Source organism: Salmo trutta, chromosome 4 (assembly GCF_901001165.1).
Source record: "Salmo trutta chromosome 4, fSalTru1.1, whole genome shotgun sequence".
In the NCBI taxonomy this organism is placed as follows: domain Eukaryota; kingdom Metazoa; phylum Chordata; class Actinopteri; order Salmoniformes; family Salmonidae; genus Salmo; species Salmo trutta.
In genome coordinates this window covers 65,086,707-65,114,480 of record NC_042960.1, presented here as the reverse complement: position 1 = coordinate 65,114,480, position 27,774 = coordinate 65,086,707, and the positions used below count along the sequence as shown (strand labels likewise).

Sequence of the window (27,774 nt, the reverse complement as noted above, 5' to 3'; positions counted from 1 at the left end):
ACCACTTAGCATGTAACTAGCCCTAACCACTTAGCATGTAACTAGCCCTAAGCACTTAGCATATCTAGCTCAAAGCACTTAGCATGTAACTAGCCGTTAGCATATGTGGCAAAGGCTCAAACCAGTTCTGCATATTTATTGATATACAGTGTTTGTTGAATTGTACCACATCCCTGGTTCTGAGGCTCTGTTGATAAGAGCTTGGCACTAACAAGGCCAGATGTATAGTTTCTTTGTTCAATTCCCACACGGATCACTTGCACATATTGAAAAGGTATGCACTTCCTGTGCTGTAATCGCTTTGGATCAAATGTATGAAATAAAAACAATTTAAAATACCTTTTATTTTTTTTTTTTGTCACCAGTCACAGAAGTCGTGAGGAGGAGGAGAGGATCTCGAAGCCGACAGCGGTGCCACCCAAGCTAGCAGAAGAGGCTCCTGCCCTGCCCAAACCCCTGGAGAAGTCTGTCACCAGGGAGGAGAAACCGGTCCCTCCTCTACCAGGTCAGAACAACTAACTATTTAACCTTAACCGGTAACCTTTTAGAGGGTGGCAGGTAACCTGAATGTTAGATAGTTCAACTAGAAGGTCGCAGGGTTGAATCCCAAGTCCAACAGGATACCATTTATGGGGATTTTAGCTACGCTAGATGCATACTGCCTTTGTGCCCTTGAGCAATACACTTAACATGTACAAAGGTTTGAGCCCAGCTAGCAAGATTAAATCTAGACGCTTGCTGTGCTGTGCTGTGTGCTGTGCTGTGTGCTGTGCTGTGTGCTGTGCTGTGTGCTGTGCGCTGTGCTGTGTGCTGAGCTGTGTGCTGTGCTGAGCTGTGCGCTGTGCTGTGTGCTCTGTGCTGAGCTGTGTGCTGTGCGCTGTGCTGTGTGCTCTGTGCTGAGCTGTGTGCTGTGCTGTGTGCTGTGCGCTGTGCTGTGTGCTCTGTGCTGAGCTGTGTGCTGAGCTGTGTGCTGTGCTGTGTGCTGTGCTGTGTGCTCTGTGCTGAGCTGTGCTGTACTGTGTGCTGTGCTGTGCGCTGTGCTGTGTGCTCTGTGCTGAGCTGTGTGCTGTGCGCAGTGCTGTGCGCAGTGCTGTGTGCTGTGTGCTGTGCGCTGTGCTGTGTGCTCTGTGCTGAGCTGTGTGCTGTGCTGTGTGCTGTGCGCTGTGCTCTGTGCTGAGCTGTGTGCTGTGCTGTGCGCTGTGCTGTGTGCTCTGTGCTGAGCTGTGTGCTGTGTGCTCTGTGCTGAGCTGTGTGCTGAGCTGTGTGCTGTGCTGTGTGCTGTGCTGTGCTGTGTGCTGAGCTGTGTGCTGTGCTGTGTGCTGTGTGCTGTGCTGTGCTGTGCTGTGTGCTGTGCTGTGCTGTGTGCTCTGTGCTGAGCTGTGCTTGGTTGAGGCTGCAGCCTGTAGTTAGACTAGTGTGAGTTGATGGACTCTGACGTTCCCCTACTGCCCTGCAGACAGCTGAGTGTCTCTGTGTGGGTGTGTGTTCGTGTGCTTCCATGTGTGAGAGAGTGTATGCACACATTTTCTTCGTTGAGGATTTGCCTCATGGTCTGTGTTGAGAGGTGTCAGTATAAAGGTATATTGTGGTGTCTGACCTGCATCTGACCATTCAGTACATCCTCTTGTATGAATAGTGCAGTTGATATTGTCTCACTCTCTCTCTCTCTCTGTGTGCGTGTGTGTTTTTCCTCAGAACCCAAGCCAGTATATGCCCAGCCAGGCCAGCCTGATGTGGACCTGCCAGTCAGCCCCGCTGATGCCCCTGTGCCCAGCGCTGCTCATGATGACAGCATCCTACGGTATGTAGAAGTATCTGTTCACCTGTCTCTAACAGTATCCTACGAGGGGGTGCAATGCAAATAGTCTGGGTGGCCATTTGATTAGGTGTTCAGGAGTCTTATGGCTTGGGTGTTGAAGCTGTTTAGAAGCCTCTTTGACCTAGACTTGGCGCTCTGGTACCGCTTGCCATGCGGTGTCGGCAAGTTGTTGGTGATCAGGCCTACCACTGTTGTGTCATCGGCAAACTTAATAATGGTGTTGGAGTCGTGCCTGGCCGTGCAGTCATGAGTGAACAGGGAGTATAGGAGGGGACTGAGCACGCACCCTTGAGGGGCCCCTGTGTTGAGGATCAGCGTGACGGATGTGTTGTTACCTACCCTTACCACCTGGGGGCGGCCCATCAGGAAGTCCAGGTTCCAGTTGCAGAGGGAGGTGTTTAGTCCCCGGTTCCTTAGCTTAGTGATGAGCTTTGAGGGTACTATGGTGTTGTACACTGAGCTGTAGTCAATGAACAGCATTCTCACATAGGTGTTCCTTTTGTCCAGGTGGGAAAGGGCAGTGTGGAGTGCAATAGAGGATTGCATCATCTGTGGATCTAGGGTTTCTGGGATAATGGTGTTGATGTGAGCCATGACCAGCCATGACTATATAACGTTTAAACTTCACTGATCTTTGGCAGGTGACATCATAGAATTTGAATTTCTAGAAGGGACAAAGCCCAACAGACCACTGACTTGAATGGGAATAGCCATTCTAGAAAGTATCTTTCTATGGGTGATACTCCTTATTTCCAAAAACATAAATATCACAGAGTGGTTCTTTAACTGTCTCCTCTCTCCCCATCCCACCCTGTCTCCTCTCTCTCCCCATCCCACCCTGTCTCCTCTCTCTCCCCATCCCACCCTGTCTCCTCTCTCTCCCCCATCCCACCCTGTCTCCTCTCTCTCCCCCATCCCACCCTGTCTCCTCTCTCTCCCCATCCCACCCTGTCTCCTCTCTCTCCCCATCCCACCCTGTCTCCTCTCTCTCCCCCATCCCACCCTGTCTCCTCTCTCTCCCCATCCCACCCTGTCTCCTCTCTCTCCCCCATCCCACCCTGTCTCCTCTCTCTCCCCATCCCACCCCGTCTCCTCTCTCCCCTTTCCACCCCGTCTCCTCTCTCCCCATCCCACCCCGTCTCCTCTCTCCCCATCCCACCCCGTCTCCTCTCTCCCCATCCCACCCCGTCTCCTCTCTCCCCATCCCACCCCGTCTCCTCTCTCTCCCCGTTCTACCCCGTCTCCTCTCTCTCCCCATCCCACCCCGTCTCCTCTCTCTCCCCATCCCACCCCGTCTCCTCTCTCTCCCCATCCTACCCCGTCTCCTCTCTCTCCCCATCCCACCCCGTCTCCTCTCTCTCCCCGTCCCACCCCGTCTCCTCTCTCCCCGTCCCACCCCGTCTCCTCTCCCCGTCCCACCCTGTCTCCTCTCTCTCCCCATCCCACCCCGTCTCCTCTCTCTCTCCCCGTCCCACCCCGTCTCCTCTCTCTCCCCGTTCCACCCCGTCTCCTCTCTCTCTCCCCGTCCACCCCGTCTCCTCTCTCTCCCCATCCTACCCCGTCTCCTCTCTCTCTCCCCGTTCTACCCCGTCTCCTCTCTCTCCCCGTCTTACCCCGTCTCTTCTCCCCATCCCACCCCGTCTCCTCTCTCCCCGTCCTACCCCGTCTCCTCTCTCTCCCCGTCCTACCCCGTCTCCTCTCTCCCCGTCCCACCCCGTCTCCTCTCCCCGTCTACCCCGTCTCCTCTCTCCCCGTCCCACCCCGTCTCCTCTCTCTCCCCGCCCCACCCGTCTCCTCTCTCTCCCCGTCCCACCCCGTCTCCTCTCTCCCCGTCCCACCCCGTCTCCTCTCTCTCCCCGTCCCACCCCGTCTCCTCTCTCCCCGTCCCACCCCGTCTCCTCTCTCTCTCCCCGTCCCACCCCGTCTCTCTCTCCCCGTCCAACCCCGTCTCCTCTCTCTCCCCACCCCGTCTCCTCTCTCTCCCCATCCTTACCCCGTCTCCTCTCTCTCCCCACCCCGTCTCCTCTCTCTCCCCATCCCACCCCGTCTCCTCTCTCTCCCCACTCCACCCCGTCTCCTCTCTCTCCCCATCCCACCCCGTCTCCTCTCTCTCCCCGTCCCACCCCGTCTCCTCTCTCTCCCCGTCCCACCCCGTCTCCTCTCTCTCCCCCGTCCCACCCCGTCTCCTCTCTCTCTCCCCGTCCCACCCCGTCTCCTCTCTCTCCCCGTTCCACCCCGTCTCCTCTCTCTCCCCACCCCGTCTCCTCTCTCTCCCCATCCCACCCCGTCTCCTCTCCCTCTCTCTCCCCGTCCTCCTCACCCCGTCCCTCCCTCCTCTCTCTCTCTCCCCACCCCGTCTCCTCTCTCTCCCCGTCCCACCCCCCGTCTCCTCCTCTCTCTCCCCGTCCAACCCCTCTCCCTCTCTCCTCCCTCCACCCCGTCTCCCCTCTCTCCTCCTCCTCCCCGTCTCCTCTCTCCCCGTCCCACCCCGTCTCCTTCTCTCTCTCTCCCCTCCACCGTCCTCCTCTTCCCCTCCCACCCGTCTCCTCTCCTCCTCCCCGTCCCACCCCTTCCCTTCTCTCTCCCCTCCCCACCCCGTCCCTCTCTCTCCCCCCCTCTCCTCCTCCCCCCCCCCCACCCCCTCTCCTCTCTCTCTCCCCCCGTCCCACCCCCCTCCTCCTCTCTCTCTCTCCCCGTCCCACCCCGTCTCCTCTCTCTCTCTCCCGTCCCACCCCGTCCCTCTCTCTCTCTCCCCACCCCGTCCCCGTCTCCTCTCTCCCGTCCCCCCCCGTCTCCTCTCTCTCCCCCATCCCCCCACGTCTCCCTCTCTACCCATCACCCACCCCGTATCCTCTCCTCTCTCCCCACCGCCCGTCGCCTATCTCTCTCCCCGTCCCACCCCGTCTCCTCTCTCTCCCCATCCCCCCCCCGCTCCTCCTCTCTCTCCCCGTCCCACCCCGTCTCCTCTCTCTCTCCCCCCGTCCCCACCCTTCTTCCTCTCTTCTCCGTCCCCGATCCACACCTTCTCCTCCTCTCTCTCCCCGCCCACCCCGTCTCCCTCCTCCTCTCTCTCCCCCTCCCCCGTTCTAACACCCCCCGTCTCCTCTCTCTCTCCCCGTCCCACCCCGTCTCCTCTCTCTCTCCCCGTCCCACCCCGTCTCCTCTCTCCCTCTCCCTCCCACCCCGTCTCCTCTCTCTCTCTCTCCCTCTCCCCGTCCCACCCCGTCCCTTCTCTCTCTCCCCGTCCCACCCCCCCCCTCTCCTCTCTCTCTCCCCGTCCCACCCCGTCTCCTCTCTCTCTCTCCCCGTCCCACCCCGTCTCCTCTCTCTCCCCGTCCCACCCCGTCTCCTCTCTCTCTCTCCCCGTCCCACCCCGTCTCCTCTCTCTCCCCGTCCCACCCCGTTTCCTCTCTCTCTCCCCGTCCCACCCCGTTTCCTCTCTCTCTCCCCGTCTCACCCCGTCTCCTCTCTCTCTCCCCGTTCTACCCCGTCTCCTCTCTCTCTCCCCGTTCTACCCCGTCTCCTCTCTCTCTCCCCGTCCCACACCGTCTCCTCTCTCTCTCTCCCCGTCCCACCCTGTCTCCTCTCTCCCTAGGCCGAGTATGAAGCTGGTGAAATTTAAGAAGGGGGAGAGTGTGGGTCTGAGGCTGGCAGGGGGGAACGATGTGGGCATCTTTGTAGCAGGAGTCCTGGAGGATAGCCCAGCAGCTAAGGAGGGTCTGGAGGAGGGGGACCAAATTCTCAGGGTGAGACACGATACAGCAGCAACTACACACTCACTACAGCAACACAAAGGTTGTCGGTTCAATTTCCACAGGGATCACATCCACAATGTATGCACTCACTGTACTGTAAATTGCATAGGATAAAATCGTTTGCTGTGTTAAAATTCTCCTCATCAAAATGACATGCTGTGTAGCCTAACGTGTGAGTGAATGCCTACACAAATTGAATCGATGCTAGCAGCTACTGAATTTCATTGCACAGAAATCCCATTTGAGTTGCCACTGGAATTGAAGAAGAAAGGGTGATGTTGCATATACTAGCAAATATGTGTTAACACAGTAAAATGGCCGCCTAAACAACAAGATGCTGCAGGGGATACCACAGTAAGATGGCCGCCTAAACAACAACAAGATGCTAAAGAGGATACCACAATAAAATGGCCGCCTAAACAACAACAAGATGCTACAGAGGATACCACAATAAAATGGCCGCCTAAACAACAACAAGATGCTACAGAGGATACCACAGTAAAATGGCCGCATAAACAACAACAAGATGCTACAGAGGATACCACAGTAAAATGGCCGCCTTAACAGCAACAACATGCTACAGAGGATACCACAGTAAAATGGCCGCATAAACAACAACAAGATGCTACAGAGGATACCACAGTAAAATGGCCGCCTTAACAACAACAACAAGATGCTACAGAGGATACCACAGTAAAATGGCCGCCTTAACAACAACAACAAGATGCTACAGAGGATACCACAGTAAAATGGCCGCCTTAACAACAACAACAAGATGCTACAGAGGATACCACAGTAAAATGGCCGCCTTAACAACAACAACAAGATGCTACAGAGGATACCACAGTAAAATGGCCGCCTTAACAACAACAAGATGCTACAGAGGATACCACAGTAAAATGGCCGCCTTAACAACAACAACAAGATGCTGCAGAGGATACCACAGTAAAATGGCCGCCTTAACAACAACAACAAGATGCTGCAGAGGATACCACAGTAAAATGGCCGCCTTAACAACAACAACAAGATGCTGCAGAGGATACCACAGTAAAATGGCCGCCTTAACAACAACAACAAGATGCTACAGAGGATACCACAGTAAAATGGCCGCCTTAACAACAACAACAAGATGCTGCAGAGGATACCACAGTAAAATGGCCGCCTTAACAACAACAACAAGATGCTACACTCTATTCATTGTTTGTGGTTGTTTTTTACAGCGTGGTTAACAGTGTCTGTAACGGTAGCCGTGTTTTTCACAGGGCCTTAGTTTGTATCTCAAAGTCTGCGTCCCAAATGGCAGCCTACTCTCTACATAGTGCACAAGTTGTGACCAGGGCCCATAGGGGACATATCCAAAAAGCTTGTCTTCTGTGATTTATTAATGGTTTTTTAAACCCGGCTGCTCCAAGATTCCTGCTCCTTTTGGAGTCTGTCTCCTAGCAACGGGCATCACTACAAAAACTGTTTACATTTCTTTCTCTGTTTGCCCCATTTCTCTTCCTCCCTCCGAGCTGTATATCTTTTTCTGTTTACACTCCGCCTCCTCTCTCTGCGAGCGTAAATGTGTAATGGCGTGGGTCTTAGTAATGGCTTGGATTTTAGTTTAGAGTGCAGTAAAACTCTGTCAGGGTTGTAATCACCAGGGGATACGCTAAAGGATGTTATGTAAACATTTTAGAGGTTGTAGATCATCAGCGCTATTTTAAAGACACGCTCCAGAACTTTGGCAACTGCTAAGTATTTTTTAAACGTCTCGTTTTGGGCTGGATGTGTCAATGTGTAGTTCATGCATGCATCATATATGATCAGAATTACTGTCTTACCTCAATTAGCCAGGAAATCCACTCAATTAGTCAGCTTCCTAGTAATTTGATTTCCACCAATGAGCTTCAGCTTGGGAGAGAGAGAAATGACATGGTGCACATGATGTGACGTAGTACGCCATTTTGGGGGACCACTTTTGGCTCATGAGCACTACTTTCAGAACTACTGGCTAAAAAGTATACAAAAGTACCGGAGAATGTCTTTTAAACGCTGATGTTGTATAAACATTTCGACATGTAGACCATCAGCACTATTAACCACAGCTGACATGTGTAATATACAGTTGAAGTCGGAAGTTTACAAACAGTTAGGTTGGAATCATAAAAACTCATTTTTCAACCACTCCACAAATTTCTTGTTAACCAACTATAGTTTTGGCAAGTCGATTAGGACATCTTTGTGCATGACACAAGTAATTATTCAAACAATTGTTTACAGACAGATTATTTCACTTATAATTCACTGTATCACAATTCCAGTGGGTCAAACGTTTACATTCACTTGGTCGCAAATGGGTCTTCCAAATGGACAATGACCCCAAGCATACTTCCAAAGTTGTGGCAAAATGGCTTAAGGACAACAAAGTCAAGGTATTGGAGTGGCCATCACAAAGCCCTGGCCTCAATTCTATAGAACATTTGTGGGCAGAACTGAAGAAGCGTGTGCGAGCAAGGAGGTCTACAAACCTGACTCAGTTACACCAGCTCTGTCAGGAGGAATGGGACAAAATTCACCCAACTTATTGTGGGAAGCTTGTGGAAGGTTACCCGAAACGTTTGACCCAAGTTAAACAATTTAAAGGCAATGCTACCAAGTACTAATTGAGTGTATTTAAACTTCTGACCCACTGGGAATGTGATGAAAGAAATAAAAGCTGAAATAAATCATTCTCTCTACTGTTATTCTGACATTTCACATTCTTAAAATAAAGTGGTGATCCAAACTGACCTAAGACAGGGAATTTTTACTAGGATTAAATGTCAGGAATTGTGAAAAACTGAGTTTAAATGTATTTGGCTAAGGTGTATGTAAACTTCTGACTTCAGCTCTATGTCAGTTCTGTCAGTGCCTACATTTAGTAAGTGTATCTGATCCCTGGGGGTAATTGAACCCATAACCTTTTCCCAGCTCACGAGTGAACACTTATCCAACACTTTAGATGTCCACAATGGTTTCCAAGGATACATAGTCAACAGGATAACAAGGAGGCTGTGTTGTTGTGGTGGTATCATCCGTTGTCAAATATAGATTCGACAACAAAAACACATTGAAAATACCTACTTACTTTAATCCTCTTCATCTCTTTGATACATATGTCCACAAAAAACGTTAAACAAATGAAAAGAATAATCGTACAGCTCCCTGTTTTTTTTCCCAGGTTAATAATGTGGATTTTGCTAATATAATCCGAGAAGAGGCGGTGCTGTTCCTCCTTGACCTCCCTAAAGGTGAAGAGGTCACCATCCTGGCCCAGAAGAAGAAGGATGGTGAGTGCAGGAGGACGAGAGGAAACTGGATGAAAATAAACTGAGCTTGTCCCCTTCACTCACTACCCTCCCCCCACTCTGAAGGGTCTGGATAGGTATGATCAGTTTAGGGGTGAAGCTTCCACCATATTGCTTCCACTTTACAGATCTGCAATCCCAGTATATTAGGGTCAGGGTAAGGGAAGTGAATTGGGACCGGTTGAACTACTACCAGAGATGTATATGTATTGGACTTCTTCTTCTCCCTCTGACTCTGTCTGTGTTTGGCTCCAGTGTACCGGCGAATCGTGGAGTCTGATGTGGGCGACTCGTTCTACATCCGGACCCACTTTGAGTATGAGAAGGAGTCTCCGTACGGCCTGAGCTTCAACAAGGGAGAGGTGTTCAGAGTGGTGGACACCCTGTACAACGGCAAGCTGGGCTCCTGGCTGGCCATCCGCATCGGGAAGAACCACCAGGAGGTGGAGAGAGGCATCATACCTAACAAGAACAGGTGATGATGACACTCTTTTCTTCTGCTATTCTGTCCTCTTCTTCTGCTGCTATTCTGTCCTCTTCTTCTGCTGCTATTCTGTCTCCTCCTGCTGCTGCTATTCTGTCCTCTTCTTCTGCTGCTATTCTGTCCTCTTCTTCTGCACACGGTCCCTTGTGGCTCAGTTGGTAGAGCATGGTATTTGCAACGCCAGGGTTGTGGGTTCGATTCCCACGGGGGACCAGTACGGAGAAAAAATGTATGAAATGTATGCATTCACTACTGTAAGTCGCTCTGGATAAGAGCGTCTGCTAAATGACTAAAATGTACAAAAAATGTAAAAAATGCTGCTATTCTGTCTCCTCCTGCTATTCTGTCTTCTTCGATCCTACCCATTTGGCTCCTCTAGGTGTTTGTATCACAGAAGTCAGTTTGTTTATTTGTAAAGAGAATGTGTTCCATATAACTTACCTGGTTAAGACAATCATATAAATACATTAAAATAATAGAGGAACAAGATTCGCACTGGTCACAATTTATCATAACAATGTTAATGTCACGTTGTCCTCTCATAGCTTTAACCACATTTGTTATGATTATCATTGCCATGTAAGTGCCTCTGTTGACAGTATTAACGTTAGCCATGCCAAGTTTCCTGGACAGTGTCACAGACACACCAAAGCCCTTTAGAGGTGTCTCTACTAAGAGCTCTGTCTGTCCCTCTCATTCTCCTGAGTAGAAAAGAAACTCAAGCACGGGTGATTTTGATGCCCCAAAAATATAAGATTTTTCACAAACGTTTCAATCTCAATAGACCTCCATCTGGGTTTTACAGAGAGCTACATCTCATTAGACCTCCATCTGGGTTTTACAGAGCGTTACATCTCAATAGACTAGACCTCCATCTGGGTTTTACAGAGAGCTACATCTCATTAGACTAGACCTCCATCTGGGTTTTACAGAGAGCTACATCTCATTAGACTAGACCTCCATCTGGGTTTTACAGAGAGCTACATCTCATTAGACCTCCATCTGGGTTTTACAGAGAGCTACATCTCATTAGACTAGACCTCCATCTGGGTTTTACAGAGAGCTACATCTCATTAGACCTCCATCTGGGTTTTACAGAGAGCTACATCTCATTAGACTAGACCTCCATCTGGGTTTTACAGAGAGCTACATCTCATTAGACCTCCATCTGGGTTTTACAGAGAGCTACATCTCATTAGACTAGACCTCCATCTGGGTTTTACAGAGAGCTACATCTCAATAGACCTCCATCTGGGTTTTACAGAGAGCTACATGTCAATAGACCTCCATCTGGGTTTTACAGAGTTACATCTCAATAGACCTCCATCTGGGTTTTACAGAGAGCTACATCTCATTAGACCTCCATCTGGGTTTTACAGAGAGCTACATCTCATTAGACCGCCATCTGGGTTTTACAGAGAGTTACATCTCATTAGACTAGACCTCCATCTGGGTTTTACAGAGAGCTACATCTCATTAGACTAGACCTCCATCTGGGTTTTACAGAGAGCTACATCTCATTAGACTAGACCTACATCTGGGTTTTACAGAGAGCTACATCTCATTAGACTAGACCTACATCTGGGTTTTACAGAGAGCTACATCTCATTAGACCTCCATCTGGGTTTTACAGAGAGCTACATCTCAATAGACCTCCATCTGGGTTTTACAGAGAGCTACATCTCAAAAGACTAGACCTCCATCTGGGTTTTACAGAGAGCTACATCTCAATAGACTAGACCTCCATCTGGGTTTTACAGAGAGCTACATCTCATTAGACTAGACCTCCATCTGGGTTTTACAGAGCTACATCTCTTTATACCTCCATCTGGGTTTTACAGAGAGCTACATCTCATTAGACTAGACCTCCATCTGGGTTTTACAGAGAGCTACATCTCAATAGACCTCCATCTGGGTTTTACAGAGAGCTACATCTCATTAGACTAGACCTCTATCTGGGTTTTACAGAGAGCTACATCTCATTAGACCTCCATCTGGGTTTTACAGAGAGCTACATCTCATTAGACCTCCATCTGGGTTTTACAGAGAGCTACATCTCATTAGACCGCCATCTGGGTTTTACAGAGAGTTACATCTCATTAGACTAGACCTCCATCTGGGTTTTACAGAGAGCTACATCTCATTAGACCTCCATCTGGGTTTTACAGAGAGCTACATCTCATTAGACCTCCATCTGGGTTTTACAGAGAGCTACATCTCATTAGACCTCCATCTGGGTTTTTACAGAGAGCTACATCTCATTAGACTAGACCTCCATCTGGGTTTTACAGAGAGCTACATCTCATTAGACCTCCATCTGGGTTTTACAGAGAGCTACATCTCATTAGACTAGACCTCCATCTGGGTTTTACAGAGAGCTACATCTCATTAGACTAGACCTCCATCTGGGTTTTACAGAGAGCTACATCTCAATAGACCTCCATCTGGGTTTTACAGATTTACATCTCAATAGACCTCCATCTGGGTTTTACAGAGAGCTACATCTCATTAGACCTCCATCTGGGTTTTACAGAGAGCTACATCTCATTAGACCTCCATCTGGGTTTTACAGAGAGCTACATCTCATTAGACCGCCATCTGGGTTTACAGAGCGTTACATCTCATTAGACTAGACCTCCATCTGGGTTTTACAGAGAGCTACATCTCATTAGACTAGACCTCCATCTGGGTTTTACAGAGAGCTACATCTCATTAGACTAGACCTCCATCTGGGTTTTACAGAGAGCTACATCTCATTAGACCTCCATCTGGGTTTTACAGAGAGCTACATCTCATTAGACCTCCATCTGGGTTTTACAGAGAGCTACATCTCATTAGACTAGACCTCCATCTGGGTTTTACAGAGAGCTACATCTCAATAGACCTCCATCTGGGTTTTACAGAGAGCTACATCTCATTAGACTAGACCTCTATCTGGGTTTTACAGAGAGCTACATCTCATTAGACCTCCATCTGGGTTTTACAGAGAGCTACATCTCATTAGACCTCCATCTGGGTTTTACAGAGAGCTACATCTCATTAGACCTCCATCTGGGTTTTACAGAGAGCTACATCTCATTAGACTAGACCTCCATCTGGGTTTTACAGAGAGCTACATCTCATTAGACCTCCATCTGGGTTTTACAGAGAGCTACATCTCATTAGACTAGACCTCCATCTGGGTTTTACAGAGAGCTACATCTCAATAGACCTCCATCTGGGTTTTACAGAGAGCTACATCTCATTAGACTAGACCTCTATCTGGGTTTTACAGAGAGCTACATCTCATTAGACCTCCATCTGGGTTTTACAGAGAGCTACATCTCATTAGACCTCCATCTGGGTTTTACAGAGAGCTACATCTCATTAGACCGCCATCTGGGTTTTACAGAGAGTTACATCTCATTAGACTAGACCTCCATCTGGGTTTTACAGAGAGCTACATCTCATTAGACTAGACCTCCATCTGGGTTTTACAGAGAGCTACATCTCATTAGACCTCCATCTGGGTTTTACAGAGAGCTACATCTCATTAGACCTCCATCTGGGTTTTACAGAGAGCTACATCTCATTAGACCTCCATCTGGGTTTTACAGAGAGCTACATCTCATTAGACTAGACCTCCATCTGGGTTTTACAGAGAGCTACATCTCATTAGACCTCCATCTGGGTTTTACAGAGAGCTACATCTCATTAGACTAGACCTCCATCTGGGTTTTACAGAGAGCTACATCTCATTAGACTAGACCTCCATCTGGGTTTTACAGAGAGCTACATCTCAATAGACCTCCATCTGGGTTTTACAGATTTACATCTCAATAGACCTCCATCTGGGTTTTACAGAGAGCTACATCTCATTAGACCTCCATCTGGGTTTTACAGAGAGCTACATCTCATTAGACCTCCATCTGGGTTTTACAGAGAGCTACATCTCATTAGACCGCCATCTGGGTTTTACAGAGAGTTACATCTCATTAGACTAGACCTCCATCTGGGTTTTACAGAGAGCTACATCTCATTAGACTAGACCTCCATCTGGGTTTTACAGAGAGCTACATCTCATTAGACTAGACCTCCATCTGGGTTTTACAGAGAGCTACATCTCATTAGACCTCCATCTGGGTTTTACAGAGAGCTACATCTCATTAGACTAGACCTCCATCTGGGTTTTACAGAGAGCTACATCTCAATAGACCTCCATCTGGGTTTTACAGAGAGCTACATCTCATTAGACTAGACCTCTATCTGGGTTTTACAGAGAGCTACATCTCATTAGACCTCCATCTGGGTTTTACAGAGAGCTACATCTCATTAGACCTCCATCTGGGTTTTACAGAGAGCTACATCTCATTAGACCTCCATCTGGGTTTTACAGAGAGCTACATCTCATTAGACCTCCATCTGGGTTTTACAGAGAGCTACATCTCATTAGACTAGACCTCCATCTGGGTTTTACAGAGAGCTACATCTCATTAGACCTCCATCTGGGTTTTACAGAGAGCTACATCTCATTAGACTAGACCTCCATCTGGGTTTTACAGAGAGCTACATCTCAATAGACCTCCATCTGGGTTTTACAGAGAGCTACATCTCAATAGACCTCCATCTGGGTTTTACAGATTTACATCTCAATAGACCTCCATCTGGGTTTTACAGAGAGCTACATCTCATTAGACCTCCATCTGGGTTTACAGAGAGCTACATCTCATTAGACCTCCATCTGGGTTTTACAGAGAGCTACATCTCATTAGACCGCCATCTGGGTTTTACAGAGAGTTACATCTCATTAGACTAGACCTCCATCTGGGTTTTACAGAGAGCTACATCTCATTAGACTAGACCTCCATCTGGGTTTTACAGAGAGCTACATCTCATTAGACTAGACCTCCATCTGGGTTTTACAGAGAGCTACATCTCATTAGACCTCCATCTGGGTTTTACAGAGAGCTACATCTCATTAGACCTCCATCTGGGTTTTACAGAGAGCTACATCTCATTAGACTAGACCTCCATCTGGGTTTTACAGAGAGCTACATCTCAATAGACCTCCATCTGGGTTTTACAGAGAGCTACATCTCATTAGACTAGACCTCTATCTGGGTTTTACAGAGAGCTACATCTCATTAGACCTCCATCTGGGTTTTACAGAGAGCTACATCTCATTAGACCTCCATCTGGGTTTTACAGAGAGCTACATCTCATTAGACCGCCATCTGGGTTTTACAGAGAGTTACATCTCATTAGACTAGACCTCCATCTGGGTTTTACAGAGAGCTACATCTCATTAGACTAGACCTCCATCTGGGTTTTACAGAGAGCTACATCTCATTAGACTAGACCTCCATCTGGGTTTTACAGAGAGCTACATCTCATTAGACCTCCATCTGGGTTTTACAGAGAGCTACATCTCATTAGACCTCCATCTGGGTTTTACAGAGAGCTACATCTCATTACACCTCCATCTGGGTTTTACAGAGAGCTACATCTCAATAGACCTCCATCTGGGTTTTACAGAGAGCTACATCTCAAAAGACTAGACCTCCATCTGGGTTTTACAGAGAGCTACATCTCATTAGACCTCCATCTGGGTTTTACAGAGAGCTACATCTCATTAGACCGCCATCTGGGTTTTACAGAGAGTTACATCTCATTAGACTAGACCTCCATCTGTGTTTTACAGAGAGCTACATCTCAATAGACTAGACCTCTATCTGGGTTTTACAGAGAGCTACATCTCATTAGACCTCCATCTGGGTTTTACAGAGAGCTACATCTCATTAGACCTCCATCTGGGTTTTACAGAGAGCTACATGTCATTCTCTGTTACGGAGAAAAAGATAATATAACAAATGTTCTCTGGTGTCTCCAGAGCGGAGCAGCTGTCCAGCATGCAGTACACCCTCCCTAAGACAGCAGGGGGCGACAGGGCAGACTTCTGGAGGTTCAGGGGCCTGAGGAGCTCCAAAAGGAACCTGAGGAAAAGCAGAGAGGACCTGTCGGCCCAGCCCGTACAGACCAAGTTTCCCGCTTACGAGAGGGTGGTGCTGAGAGAGGGTGAGGACCGACAACTCTGATAGTGACCCCTCCTCGCTAGCCCCTCCTCGCTTGACCCTCCTCGCTAGCTCCTCCTCCCTAACCTCTCCTCCCTAACCCCTCCTCCCTAACCCCTCCTCCGTCTGTCTCTAACTCTTCATCTAATAGTGGTGAGTTTTTAGTGTTTTATTTAAAGGAGAACAGAGCACCGTTTTCATATGTCTTAACGCACCACCAACTTTTTCTAATTTTCAGTAAATGTAGAAAGTTGGAAAGGCTCTACTAGATCACTGGCTATAGAGCCAAGAACCTTATGATAGGGTAGGATGGAACACTACTGCTACACCATCCTCTCACAGTCTGTCCTCTGATGACCTGTAGGGTAGGATGGAACACTACTGCTACACCATCCTCTCACAGTCTGTCCTCTGATGACCTGTAGGGTAGGATGGAACACTACTGCTACACCATCCTCTCACAGTCTGTCCTCTGATGACCTGTAGGGTAGGATGGAACACTACTGCTACACCATCCTCTCTGTCTGTCCTTTGTTCCTTTGTCCAGCTGGTTTCCTCAGACCTGTGGTGGTATTTGGACCCATCGCAGACGTGGCACGTGAGAAAATCTCCCGGGAGGAGCCTGATCTGTTTGAACTTGCAAGTGAGTAACACGGTGTATCAGAATGACGTGCAAATGCTCTGACGATTGTAGAAATGTGTTAACAGTTTGATTGTAGAACTCTGTTAACAGTTTGATTGTAGAATGCTGAAACCGTTCTTTCCCCTGTGTTCCAGAGAGTGAACCTAGAGACGCAGGTACAGACCAGCGTAGTTCAGGAATCATCCGTCTCCACACCATCAAGCAGATCATCGACAGAGTGAGTTTTCTTTTAAACATACAGTCGCTCGTTTCAATAGGACAGTTTTTTTTATTATTGTAAAACTGTTGTGGTGTTGGTGATGTACGGTTTTCGATATTTTTGTGATGCGGTCAGAATGACTATTTCAAATGTAGCCTTTGTCCAATGCGATTCCACTGACGATGCAAAGAGAACTGCCAAGAACAGGATTCACTGAAGATGCACTGACGGTCTGTCTGAGGCCCTCTGCTCCACTAGTCGCTAAAAGGAATGGCTAAGTCAACTAAGTTATGGTGTCTTGTCTGGTGTAGGATAAACATGCAGTCCTGGACATCACCCCCAACGCGGTGGATCGTCTGAACTACGCCCAGTGGTATCCCATCGTGGTGTTCCTCAACCCGGACAGCAAGCAGGGGGTCAAGAACATGAGAACCAGGCTCTGTTCCGAGTCCAGAAAGTCAGCCCGGAAACTCTACGAGAGAGCCTTGAAATTAAGGAAGAACAACCACCATCTCTTCACCAGTAAGTACTGAAGGGCGGGAGGGCGGGAGGGCGGGAGAGAGAGAAGGAGAGAGGAGAGAGAGAGGAGAGAGGGAGAGAGAGGAGAGGAGAGAGAGGAGAGAGAGGAGAGAGAGAGAGAGAGAGAGAGAGAGAGAGAGAGAGAGAGAGAGAGAGAGAGAGAGAGAGAGAGAGAGAGAGAGAGAGAGAGAGAGAGAGAGAGAGAGAGAGAGAGAGAGAGAGAGAGAGAGAGAGAGAGAGAGAGAGAGAGAGAGAGAGAGAGAGAGAGAGAGAGAGAGAGAGAGAGAGAGATCTCTTCACCAGTAAGTACTGAGGGAAGGGAGAGGAGAGAATCTTGAAACTAAGAACAACCTCCATCTCTTCACCAGTAAGTACTGAGGCATTTAAAATGTCACCTTTATGGTGTTTACCAATTTTTTTTTTTTTTTAATTTACAAGCAGTCGGCACGTACGAGTGATGTGCCCACATCCTCGTACCGAAAATATCTATAGCAGGATAGCTAACCCTGATGACGGAACCTTGACTATAGCAGGATAGCTAACCCTGATGACGGAACCTTGACTATAGCAGGATAGCTAACCCCGATAACGGAACCTTGACTATAGCAGGATAGCTAACCCTGATGACGGAACCTTGACTATAGCAGGATAGCTAACCCCGATGACTGAACCTTGACTATAGCAGGATAGCTAACCCTGATGACGGAACCTTGACTATAGCAGGATAGCTTACCCTGATGACGGAACCTTGACTATAGCAGGATAGCTTACCCTGATGACGGAACCTTGACTATAGCAGGATAGCTTACCCTGATGACGGAACCTTGACTATAGCAGGATAGCTAACCCCGATAACGGAACCTTGACTATAGCAGGATAGCTAACCCTGATGACGGAACCTTGACTATAGCAGGATAGCTAACCCCGATGACTGAACCTTGACTATAGCAGGATAGCTAACCCCGATGACTGAACCTTGACTATAGCAGGATAGCTAACCCTGATGACGGAACCTTGACTATAGCAGGATAGCTAACCCTGATGACGGAACCTTGACTATAGCAGGATAGCTAACCCCGATGACTGAACCTTGACTATAGCAGGATAGCTAACCCTGATGACGGAACCTTGACTATAGCAGGATAGCTAACCCTGATGACGGAACCTTGACTATAGCAGGATAGCTAACCCTGATGACGGAACCTTGACTATAGCAGGATAGCTAACCCTGATGACTGAACCTTGACTAACTTAACGGTGACGTTGACCTGAAAACACCAGACTGATGCTATACCAACACGTAGATTATTCTTCTGGCTTTGTCTAGCTTTATTTGGGATGTTTTACATTGCCTCGCAGGCTTGCCAGCTTCTAGGTAATCAACCCTCCGATGACATCTGCCATGTTGTAGAGTAATCAACTGATTAGGTGTTTGTTGATTAGTGGGTCGATCAGCTTTACTATTGCAGATGTAGCTTCTAGCAATGTAATTGTCTGCATAATTTCCAATCCCCCATATATATATATATATATATATATATATATATATATATATATATATATATATATATATATATATATATATACACACACACACACACACACACACACACACACACACACACACACACACACAGCTTTTTAAAATATATTTTCCATCATTATTTTCCCCTAACCCTACCACCCCTCCCATAATTGGAGTAAACTTATGGACAACAATACTTAGGCTTCTGCTTCCAGCTTCTACATACTATATACATTTTACAGACACAGTATATTTTATGTTAGTTATCTTTTGTTTGTTATTAGTCCCACCCTTCAGCTCCGTTCAACCCCTCCCATCTATCTCGTAACACCATCCATATTGGATTTCTATTTGCCATATATTTTTCAATTGTGCTGTGATGCTTCACAAAAGTTTTGAACCTTTCTATTCTCATAGCTTTTACATATTGTAAGTTAAAGATACATTTTTTTTGCTAAAAGTATTATTATATTATTGATTGATTGACTAAGACTTTTCAAATCACCCAGTAGCACTATCTGCAGAGTTAGGTCCAGGTAAATGTTGCAATTCTTCAGCCACGTGTTTATTCATTTGCTGCATTTGAAGTCATATGATTACATCTTTCTGGTGAGAACCTGCACAACTATTCATGACGTGGCTGGGAAATGGGTCTATATTATGACGGTGTTATGAGATGTTGTTCAAAGAACAAGGGTTCAGGAATAGATCCCAGAGGAAGTCCACAAGATATCTTTGGCCCTGTTAAATACCCAGCCATTTTCACACACATACTGCTCATAAGCATGATTCTGGAACCATTTGGATTCTGGAACCATTTGGATTCTGGAACCATTTTGATTCTGGAACCATTTTGATTCTGGAACCATTTTGATTGCTTGGTCATGAAAGTAGCATGTTAATAAATGTGAATGATTCACACGGGTGTCTACACTGAACAGAAATATCAACGCAATATGTTAGGTGTTGGTTCCATGTTTTCATGAGCTGAAATAAAAGATCCCAGAAATGTTCCATACGCACAAAAAGCTTTTCTCTCATTTTGTGTGCACAAATTTGCCATGATAACCCATCCACCTGACAGGTGTGGCATATCAAGAAGCTGATTAAACAGCATGATTATTACACATTTTCACCTTGTGCTGGGGACAATAAAAAGCCACTCTAAAATGTGCAGTTTTGTCACACAGCACAAAGCCACAGAGGTCTCTAGTTTTGAGGGAGCGTGCAATTGGCATGTTGACTGCAGGAATGTCCACCAGAGCTGTTGCCAGATAATTGAATGTTCATTTCTCTACCATAAGCAGCATCCAACGTCGTTTTAGAGAATTTGTCAGTAAGTCCATCCGGCTTCACAACCACATGTAACCAAGCCAGCCCAGGACCTCCACATCCAGCTTCACAACCACAGACCACATGTAACCAAGCCAGCCCAGGACCTCCACATCCAGCTTCACAACCACAGACAACATGTAACCATGCCAGCCCAGGACCTCCACATCCGGCCTCACAACCACGGACCACATGTAACCAAGCCAGCCCAGGACCTCCACATCCAGCTTCTTCACCTGTGGGATCATCTGAGACCAGCCACCCGGACAGTTGATGAAACTGTTGATTTGCACAAAAGAAGAATTTCTACACAAACTGTCTCAGGGAAGCTCATCGGTGTGCTCGTCGTCCTCACCAGGGTCTTGACCTGACTGCAGAATGGCGTTGTAACCGACTTCAGTGGGCAAATGCTCACCTCCAATGGCCACTGGCACCCTGGAGAAGTGTGTTCTTCACAGATGAATCCCGGTTTCAACTGTACAGGACAGATGGCAGACAAAGTGTATGGTGTCGTGTGAGTGAGCGGTTTGCTGATGTCAACGTTGTGAACAGAGTGCTCCATGGTAGAGGTGGGGTTACGGTATGGGCAGACATAAGCTACGGACAATTAATACAATTTCTGATCCACACCCCTACCTTTTTTTTAATGGTATCTGCGACCAACATATATCTGCATTCCCAGTCATGAAATCCATAATTTATTTATTTAAATTGACTGATTTCCTTATATGAACTGTAACTCAGTAAAATCTTTGAAATTGTTGCATGTTTCGTTTACATTTTTGTTCCGTGTAATAAGGCCACTATATCTGGTGGAATTCCTCAGGGATCCATTCATGTTGAATTGTTCTCATGCTAACCAGTAACATGGTAACCCTTCTGTCCTCTGTTAGCTACCATCAACATGAACAACATGAACGATGGCTGGTACGGAGCTCTGAAGGAGACTATCCAGCAGCAACAGAACCAGTTGGTCTGGGTGTCAGAGGGCAAGGTGAGAGAAACACTCAATTGTAGTTTCACGGTTTAAAAAAAGAAAAAAAGTCGCTCATAAATATCTTTCCAAAAGCATTGCGCATTTTTTTTCTTTTGAATAACATCTAATCATTTCTGACTCACCCGCTGAAGCAACCCTAAAAAAACTGCATATTTCTTCCCATCCACCACTCCCATCTCTTCCTCCTCTTCCTCTCCCCAGGCGGACGGTGCGCCGGACGATGACCTAGACATCCATGATGACCGTCTGTCATATCTGTCAGCCCCGGGCAGTGAGTACTCCATGTACAGCACGGACAGCCGCCACACTTCTGACTACGAGGACACGGACACAGAGGGCGGGGCCTACACTGACCAGGAACTAGACGAGACGCTCAATGACGAGGTCGGTCCGATTGTTTAAAAAAAAAAAAAAAAAATATTAGATCATTTTATTTCGGAAATAGATTTTTGATTTGATTTCATTCATGTTCGCAGTCAAAAAGACTGCGAACTATGAATTATGAAGAATTCAGTTACATTAAGACACCTGCTCGTCAAACATCTCATGTCATGTTGAAACAAGAAAGGGCCTTCCCCAAACTGTTGCCACAAAGTTGGAAGCACAGAATCGTCTAGAATGTCATTGTATGCTGTAGCGTTAAGATTTCCCTTTACTGGAACTAAGGGCACTAGCCCCAACCATGAAAAACAGCCCCAGACCATTATTCCTCCTCCACCAAACTTTACAGTTGGCACTATGCATTCGGGCAGGTAGAGTTCTCCTGGCATCCGCCAAACCCAGTCAGTCGGACTGTCAGATGGTGAAGGGTGATTCATCACTCCAAAGAACGCGTTTTCACTGCTCCAGAGTCCAATGGCGGTGAGCTTTACACCACTCGAACCGACACTTGGCATTGCGCATGGTGATCTTAGGCTTCTGTGCGGCTGCTCGGCCATGGAAACCCATTTTATGAAGCTACCAATGAACAGTTCTTGTGCTGACATTGCTTCCAGAGGCAGTTTGGAACTTGGCAGTGTGTGTTGCAGCTGAGGACAGATGATTTTTACGTGCTCCGCGCTTCAGCACTCGGCGGTCCCATTCTGTGAGCTTGTGTGGCCTACCACTTCGCGGCTGGGCCGTTGTTGCTCCTAGACGTTTCCAATTCACAATAACAGCACTTACAGTTGACCGGGGCAGCTCTACCAGGGCCAAACTCACTTGTTGGAAAGGTGGCATCCTATGACGGTGCCACGATGTAAGTCACTGAGCTCTTCAGTAAGGACATTTTACTGCCAATGTTTGTCTATGGAGATTGCATGGCGGTGTGCTCAATTTCTATACACCTGGTGGGGTTGAAATAGCTTAATCCACTAATTTGAAGGGGTGTCCACATACTTTTGTATATATATAGTGCACCTCATTTTCATTTTAAAACGTCTGTTTGTTGTAACTCCAGTTTTGAAATCCCATTAGGTTGGCCTACCCACGGAGCCAGCCATCACCCGCTCCTCAGAGCCAGTCAGAGAGGACCCGCCAGTCATCCAGGACCCCTCGTCTGGCGGTTACTCTGGATACCAGCATGACCCGGCCAACTGCATTGACCCGTCCGGGTTCAAGATGTCCGCCACTCCTCAGCAGGTAGGAGAGAGAGGGAGGAAAAGGAGAGAGAGAGAGAGAGGGAGGAGTGGAGAGAGAGAGGGAGGAGTGGAGGGAGGGAGAAGAGAGCGGCAGGAGTGAAGTAGAGGGAGGGAGGGAGGGAGGGCAGAGTGGAGATATAGCAGTAGATGCCTCTCTGTGGGTAAAACGGGCTGAAATTATATACATATGATATACAGTTGAAGTCGGAAGTTTACATACACCTTAGCCAAATACATTTAAACTCAGTTTTTCACAATTCCTGACATTTAATCCTAGCATTTAATCCTGTCTTAAGTCAGTTAGGATCACCACTTTATTTTAAGAATGTGAAATGTCAGAATAATAGTAGAGAGAATTATTTCTTTCAGATTTTATTTCTTTCATCACAGTACCAGTGGGTCAGAAGTTTACATACACTCAATTAGTATTTGGTAGCATTGCCTTTAAATTGTTTAACGGGTCAAACGTTTCGGGTAGCCTTCCACAAGCTTCCCACAATAAGTTGGGAGAATTTTGGCCCAGTCCTCCTGGCAGAGTCAGGTTTGTAGGCATCCTTGCTCGCACACACTTTTTCAGTTCTGCCCACAAATGTTCTATAGGATTGAGGTCAGGGCTTTGTGATGGCCACTCCAATACCTTGACTTTGTTATCCTTAAGCCATTTTGCCAAAACGTTGGAAGTATGCTTGGGGTCATTGTCCATTTGGAAGACCCATTTGCGACCAAGATTTAAGTTCTTGACTGATGTCTTGATGTTGCTTCAATATATCCACATCATTTTCCTCCCTCATGATGCCATCTATTTTGTGAAGTGCACCAGTCCCTCCTGCAGCAAAGCACCCCCACAACATGATGCTGCCACCCCCGTGCCTCCTTTTTCCTCCAAACATAACGATGGTCATTATGGCCAAACAGTTCTATTTTTGTTTCATCAGACCAGAGGACATTTCTCCGAAAAGTACTATCTTTGTCCCCATGTGCAGTTGCAAACCGTAGTCTGGCTTTTTTTATGGCGCTTTTGGAGCAGTGGCTTCTTCATTGCTGAGCGGCATTTAGGACTTGTTTTACTGTGGATAAATATACTTTTGTACCTGTTTCCTCCAGCATCTTCACAAGGTCCTTTGCTGTTGTTATGGGATTGATTTGCACTTTTCGCACCAAAGTACGTTGGTCCCATGGTGTTTATACTTACGTACTATTGTTTGTACAGATGAACGTGGTACCTTCAGGCGTTTGGAAATTGCTCCCAAGGATGAACCAGACTTGTGGAAGTCTACAATTTTTTTTCTGAGGTCTTGGCTGATTTCTTTTGATTTTCCCATGTTGTCAAGCAAAGAGGCACTGAGTTTGTAGGTAGGCCTTGAAATACATCCACAGGTACACCTCCAATTGACTCAAATGATGTCAATTAGCCTATCAGAAGCTTCTAAAGCCGTGACATAATTTTCAGGAATTTTCCAATCTGTTTAAGTTAAATAATCTGTCTCTAAACAATTGTTGGAAAAATTACTTGTGTCATGCACAAAGTAGATGTCCTAACCGACTTGTCAAAACTATAGTTTATTAACTTTTTAGTGACAGGGGGCAGTAATCGGAAATTCAGATGAATGACGTGCCCAAATTAAACTGCCTGCTACTCGGGCCCAGAAGGTAGAATATGCATATTACTAGTAGATTTGGATAGAAAACACTCTGAAGTTTCTAAAACTGTTTGAATGATGTCTGTGAGTATAACAGAACTCATATGGCAGGCAAAAACCTGAGAAAAAATCCAACCAGGAAGTGGTTTGTAGTTTTTCAACTGATTGCCTTTCCAAACTACAGTGTCTGTGGGGTCATTTTGCACTTCCTAAGGCTTCCACTAGATGTCAACAGTCTTTAGAACGTTGTTTCATGCTTCTACTGTTACTGGGGAGAGAATAAGAGTTACCAGTGAGTTGTTTACCGCTCACGTAGGCGCACCGCTCCTTCTTTTTCCTCTGTAATGAATACGCTATCGTATGGTTGGAATATTATCGACCTTTTATGTTAAAAAGACCCTAAGGATTGATTGTAAACATCGTTTGACATGTTTCTACGAACGGTAATGGAACTATTTGGCTTTTTGTCTGTTATTTTACACTCACGCGTTATGCCTTTGGATAGTGATCTGAACGCACGAACAAAACGGAGGTATTTGGATATAAATATGGAGTATTTCGAACAAAAATAACATTTCTTGTGGAAGTAGGAGTCCTGGTAGTGCATTCCGACCAAGATCAGCAAAGGTAACTAAACTAATTCTTTGTTTAGTTGACTCCAGAACTTGGCGGGTAACTGTATAGCTTGCTTGATGGCTGAGCTGTGTACTCAGAATATTGAACAATGTGCTTTCGCCGTAAAGCTATTTTGAAATCTGACACAGCGGTTGCATTAAGGAGAAGTGTATCTATTATTCTTTCAATAACTGTTGTAAATTTTATCAACGTTTATGATGAGTATTTTTGTAAATTGATGTGCTCATTCACCGGAAGTTTTGGGAGGCAAAACATTTCTGAACATCACGCGCCAATGTAAAATGGGGTTTATGGATATAAATATGAACTTTATCGAACAAAACATACATGTATTGTGTAACATGAAGTCCTATGAGTGTCATCTGATGAAGATCATCAAAGGTTAGTGATTCATTTTAGCTGTATTTCTGGTTTTTGTGACGCCTCTCCTTGCTTGGAAAATGGCTGTGTGGTTTTTCTTGTTTAGGCGCTGTCCTAACAGAATCTAATATTATGCATTCGCCGTAAAGCCTTTTTGAAATCGGACAATGTGGTTGGATTAACGAGAATATTATCTTTAAAATGGGATATAATAGTTGTATGTTTGAGAAATTTGAATTCTGAGATTTTTGTTGTTTTGAATTTGCCGCCCTGCTATTTCACTGGTTGTTGGCAGTGTGTCCCGCAGGAGGTTAACAAGACATTTGTGGAGTGTTTGAAAAACTAGTTTTAATGACACCAACCTAAGTGTATGTAAACTTTCGACTTCAACTGTGTTCTATGTTCTTCAGAGTGATGTTTGTGCCGCAGAGAAACAATACAATGTGTTTGTTCCTTCACTAACCCTTTATATGCTTTTGTATACACAAAGAATGTATATTGTAAGGTTATCTGTTGTCTCCACGTTGTTGCATCTGGCTGGTGTCAAAATGATTCCAGGAGGAGGAACATAGAGAGAAGGTTACTACGGAGACGGAGAGAGAAACTGCTGTAGTTTGTGGAGTGTTTCTGTGTTCTTCCTCTTGGCAGCCTGTTCCAATAAAATGTCTCTTAACGATACTTCACAGCAAGATGATGCTGCTCTGGCTATTCCTTCCTCTCTGCTGGCTGCGGCGGTGGCGCCCCCTGCTGTTGAGGTTGAGTCACAGCAGCCTGTGCTGCAGCTAGAGGGTATGACCCCTGACCTGGAGGAGGAGGCTCCAGTTGCAGCTCCTCATGCTGCAGACTCACTTCTTAGCAGCCCCAGTCCCGCCCCTACTGAGCTAGCCCTGCCCCCAACACCACCATCACTCGAACCCCAACACCTGTCTCAATCGCAGCTCGGCCCTGGTCCTGAACCCAAGGTACTCACCTACCTACCACCACCACCCCAGCACCTACCTGCTACCCCACTAGAACACCTGGGCACCGGGCCTGGGCCAGTCACGCCCTTAACTGCCCCGCCCGGTTCTCTGCCCCGCCCGTCTGCCCCGCCCCCCAGCCTGCTGTTCTGTTTTAACTTGCCTGTCTTTTTCTTCGCACACGCTTCTTTCTCCTCTGACTGGCTCTCTGTCTGCATGCCCCGCCCACGCTGTGTGACCACTGACCTTTGACCAGTCAGAAAGCAAGAATCTAGCCTATCGGCGTGTTTGAGGGAAGGAGTTTGGAGCAAGGCGACAATGGAGGCGCAAAATTGCTTATTTTCACTTAGTTATTTGGGACGCAAGCAAAGTTGACTTGTAAGATCAGTGATTGTGCAGAATATAGTCAATCTCAAACACACACCTAAGTCAGTACACATGCACCGATCACAGTGGGCTGGTAGTTGTGGGGTGGGGGGGGCTGTCCCGGTCGTCTGTGGGCAAATCTGAAACCGCACCCCGTTCCCTATTTAGTACGCTACTTTTGGCCAGAGCCGCCCAGGTTCTGGGAAAAAGTAGTGCACTATATAGGGAATAGGGTGCGGTACATTTGGGAGTCTGACGGTGTGACCAGGATAAGAAGAACCGGTTACTGGTGTCTCCTCTTCTTCCTCTGCATGGTTTGGTTTCCTTTCTGCTTCTTTACTTATTTAACTTCTCTGACTGTAGTTGGATTTTAGTCAAATGTACCTGCAGTGGCACATGTACTGTATGTTGTAATGCTAGTATGTAGTAGACTGTAGTTGCATAAGATGCTAAAAATGAATGTTGGTTGCATGATAAACTATGCTAACCTGCAGACAGTATTCTTTGTATTTACTAGTCTCTGTCAAAAAGCAGTTGACTCTCCCTATGGAAAAAATAAATAAATAAACTTGCATATTAAAACTGCATAACTGTACATCTTCCGTTGTAGTATTGACTGGTGTAAAAGTTTTAACGTTTACTAAGCTTCTTCCATAGGAAGTAACTGTCTGTTGTTACGAGATGTGCTGTCTAAAGGCTCCACATCACCTGTTTTTGAAATGAAGCCGTTCAGAGAAAGAAGAAAAAAAAACGCTATTGACAACATAATCGTAAAACGTGATTTGGTGATGAGGAGAGATTTGGACATTTTCAGTCATTCTTGAAAGGCTTCTTGTCAAATATGCATTCAGCTCTGATTAGGAATAATTGATAAGAGAATTGCTTGTGTACTTGCACTTTGACTTGATGTTTGTTTAATTTATTGTTATTAGTTACTATTGAATTGTATGTATGATGTGTTGTATATCAATTGATCTGTGTTCAGTCCTTATCGTCGGGTTTCAGGTTAACCTCTCTTTAATAATTCATTCCTCTCTGACTCGATTTTTGGGGGATTTATTTTGTAGTTTCTGTTATTTTCTATACTTTTATGTTTTTCTGTTCCTTTTTTATTATTATTTGTTCAGAACTGTTTGAAAACTATAGTTTTCCAATGAGGTTTACAAGTTTTCAACTTCATTTGCCATCTGTAATAATTGATACATCAGAAATCTTATTCACCCAAGCTATGACCAGGTAGTTTACTACTATAGCCAGTTTGGTAGATACCAAGCTATGACCAGGTAGTTTACTACTATAGCCAGTTTGGTAGATACCAAGCTCTGACCAGGTAGTTTACTACTATAGCCAGTTTGGTAGATACCAAGCTCTGACCAGGTAGTTTACTACTATAGCCAGTTTGGTAGATACCAAGCTCTGACCAGGTAGTTTACTACTATAGCCAGTTTGGTAGATACCAAGCTCTGACCAGGTAGTTTACTACTATAGCCAGTTTGGTAGATACCAAGCTCTGACCAGGTAGTTTACTACTATAGCCAG

At 46.4% G+C, this 27,774-nt stretch overlaps 1 protein-coding gene across 10 annotated transcripts in view; it reads left to right on the top strand.

Moving 5' to 3' along the window:
* LOC115192877 (tight junction protein ZO-1-like) overlaps positions 1 to 27,774 on the top strand; it is a 168,074-nt gene that overhangs the window by 117,246 nt on the left and 23,054 nt on the right. For 9 of the 10 annotated variants that reach the window (XM_029751799.1, XM_029751798.1, XM_029751801.1 and 6 more), the window contains 13 exons: positions 366 to 505; positions 1,696 to 1,801; positions 5,415 to 5,565; positions 8,780 to 8,888; positions 9,162 to 9,381; positions 15,260 to 15,444; positions 15,988 to 16,083; positions 16,218 to 16,300; positions 16,594 to 16,804; positions 20,552 to 20,652; positions 20,857 to 21,039; positions 22,111 to 22,275; positions 25,597 to 25,872. In XM_029751799.1, coding sequence (XP_029607659.1) covers positions 366 to 505; positions 1,696 to 1,801; positions 5,415 to 5,565; positions 8,780 to 8,888; positions 9,162 to 9,381; positions 15,260 to 15,444; positions 15,988 to 16,083; positions 16,218 to 16,300; positions 16,594 to 16,804; positions 20,552 to 20,652; positions 20,857 to 21,039; positions 22,111 to 22,275; positions 25,597 to 25,872 — 2,026 coding nt within the window. The remainder of the gene's footprint in view (positions 1 to 365; positions 506 to 1,695; positions 1,802 to 5,414; positions 5,566 to 8,779; positions 8,889 to 9,161; positions 9,382 to 15,259; positions 15,445 to 15,987; positions 16,084 to 16,217; positions 16,301 to 16,593; positions 16,805 to 20,551; positions 20,653 to 20,856; positions 21,040 to 22,110; positions 22,276 to 25,596; positions 25,873 to 27,774) is intronic. The other variant, XM_029751802.1, reaches the window with a different exon arrangement.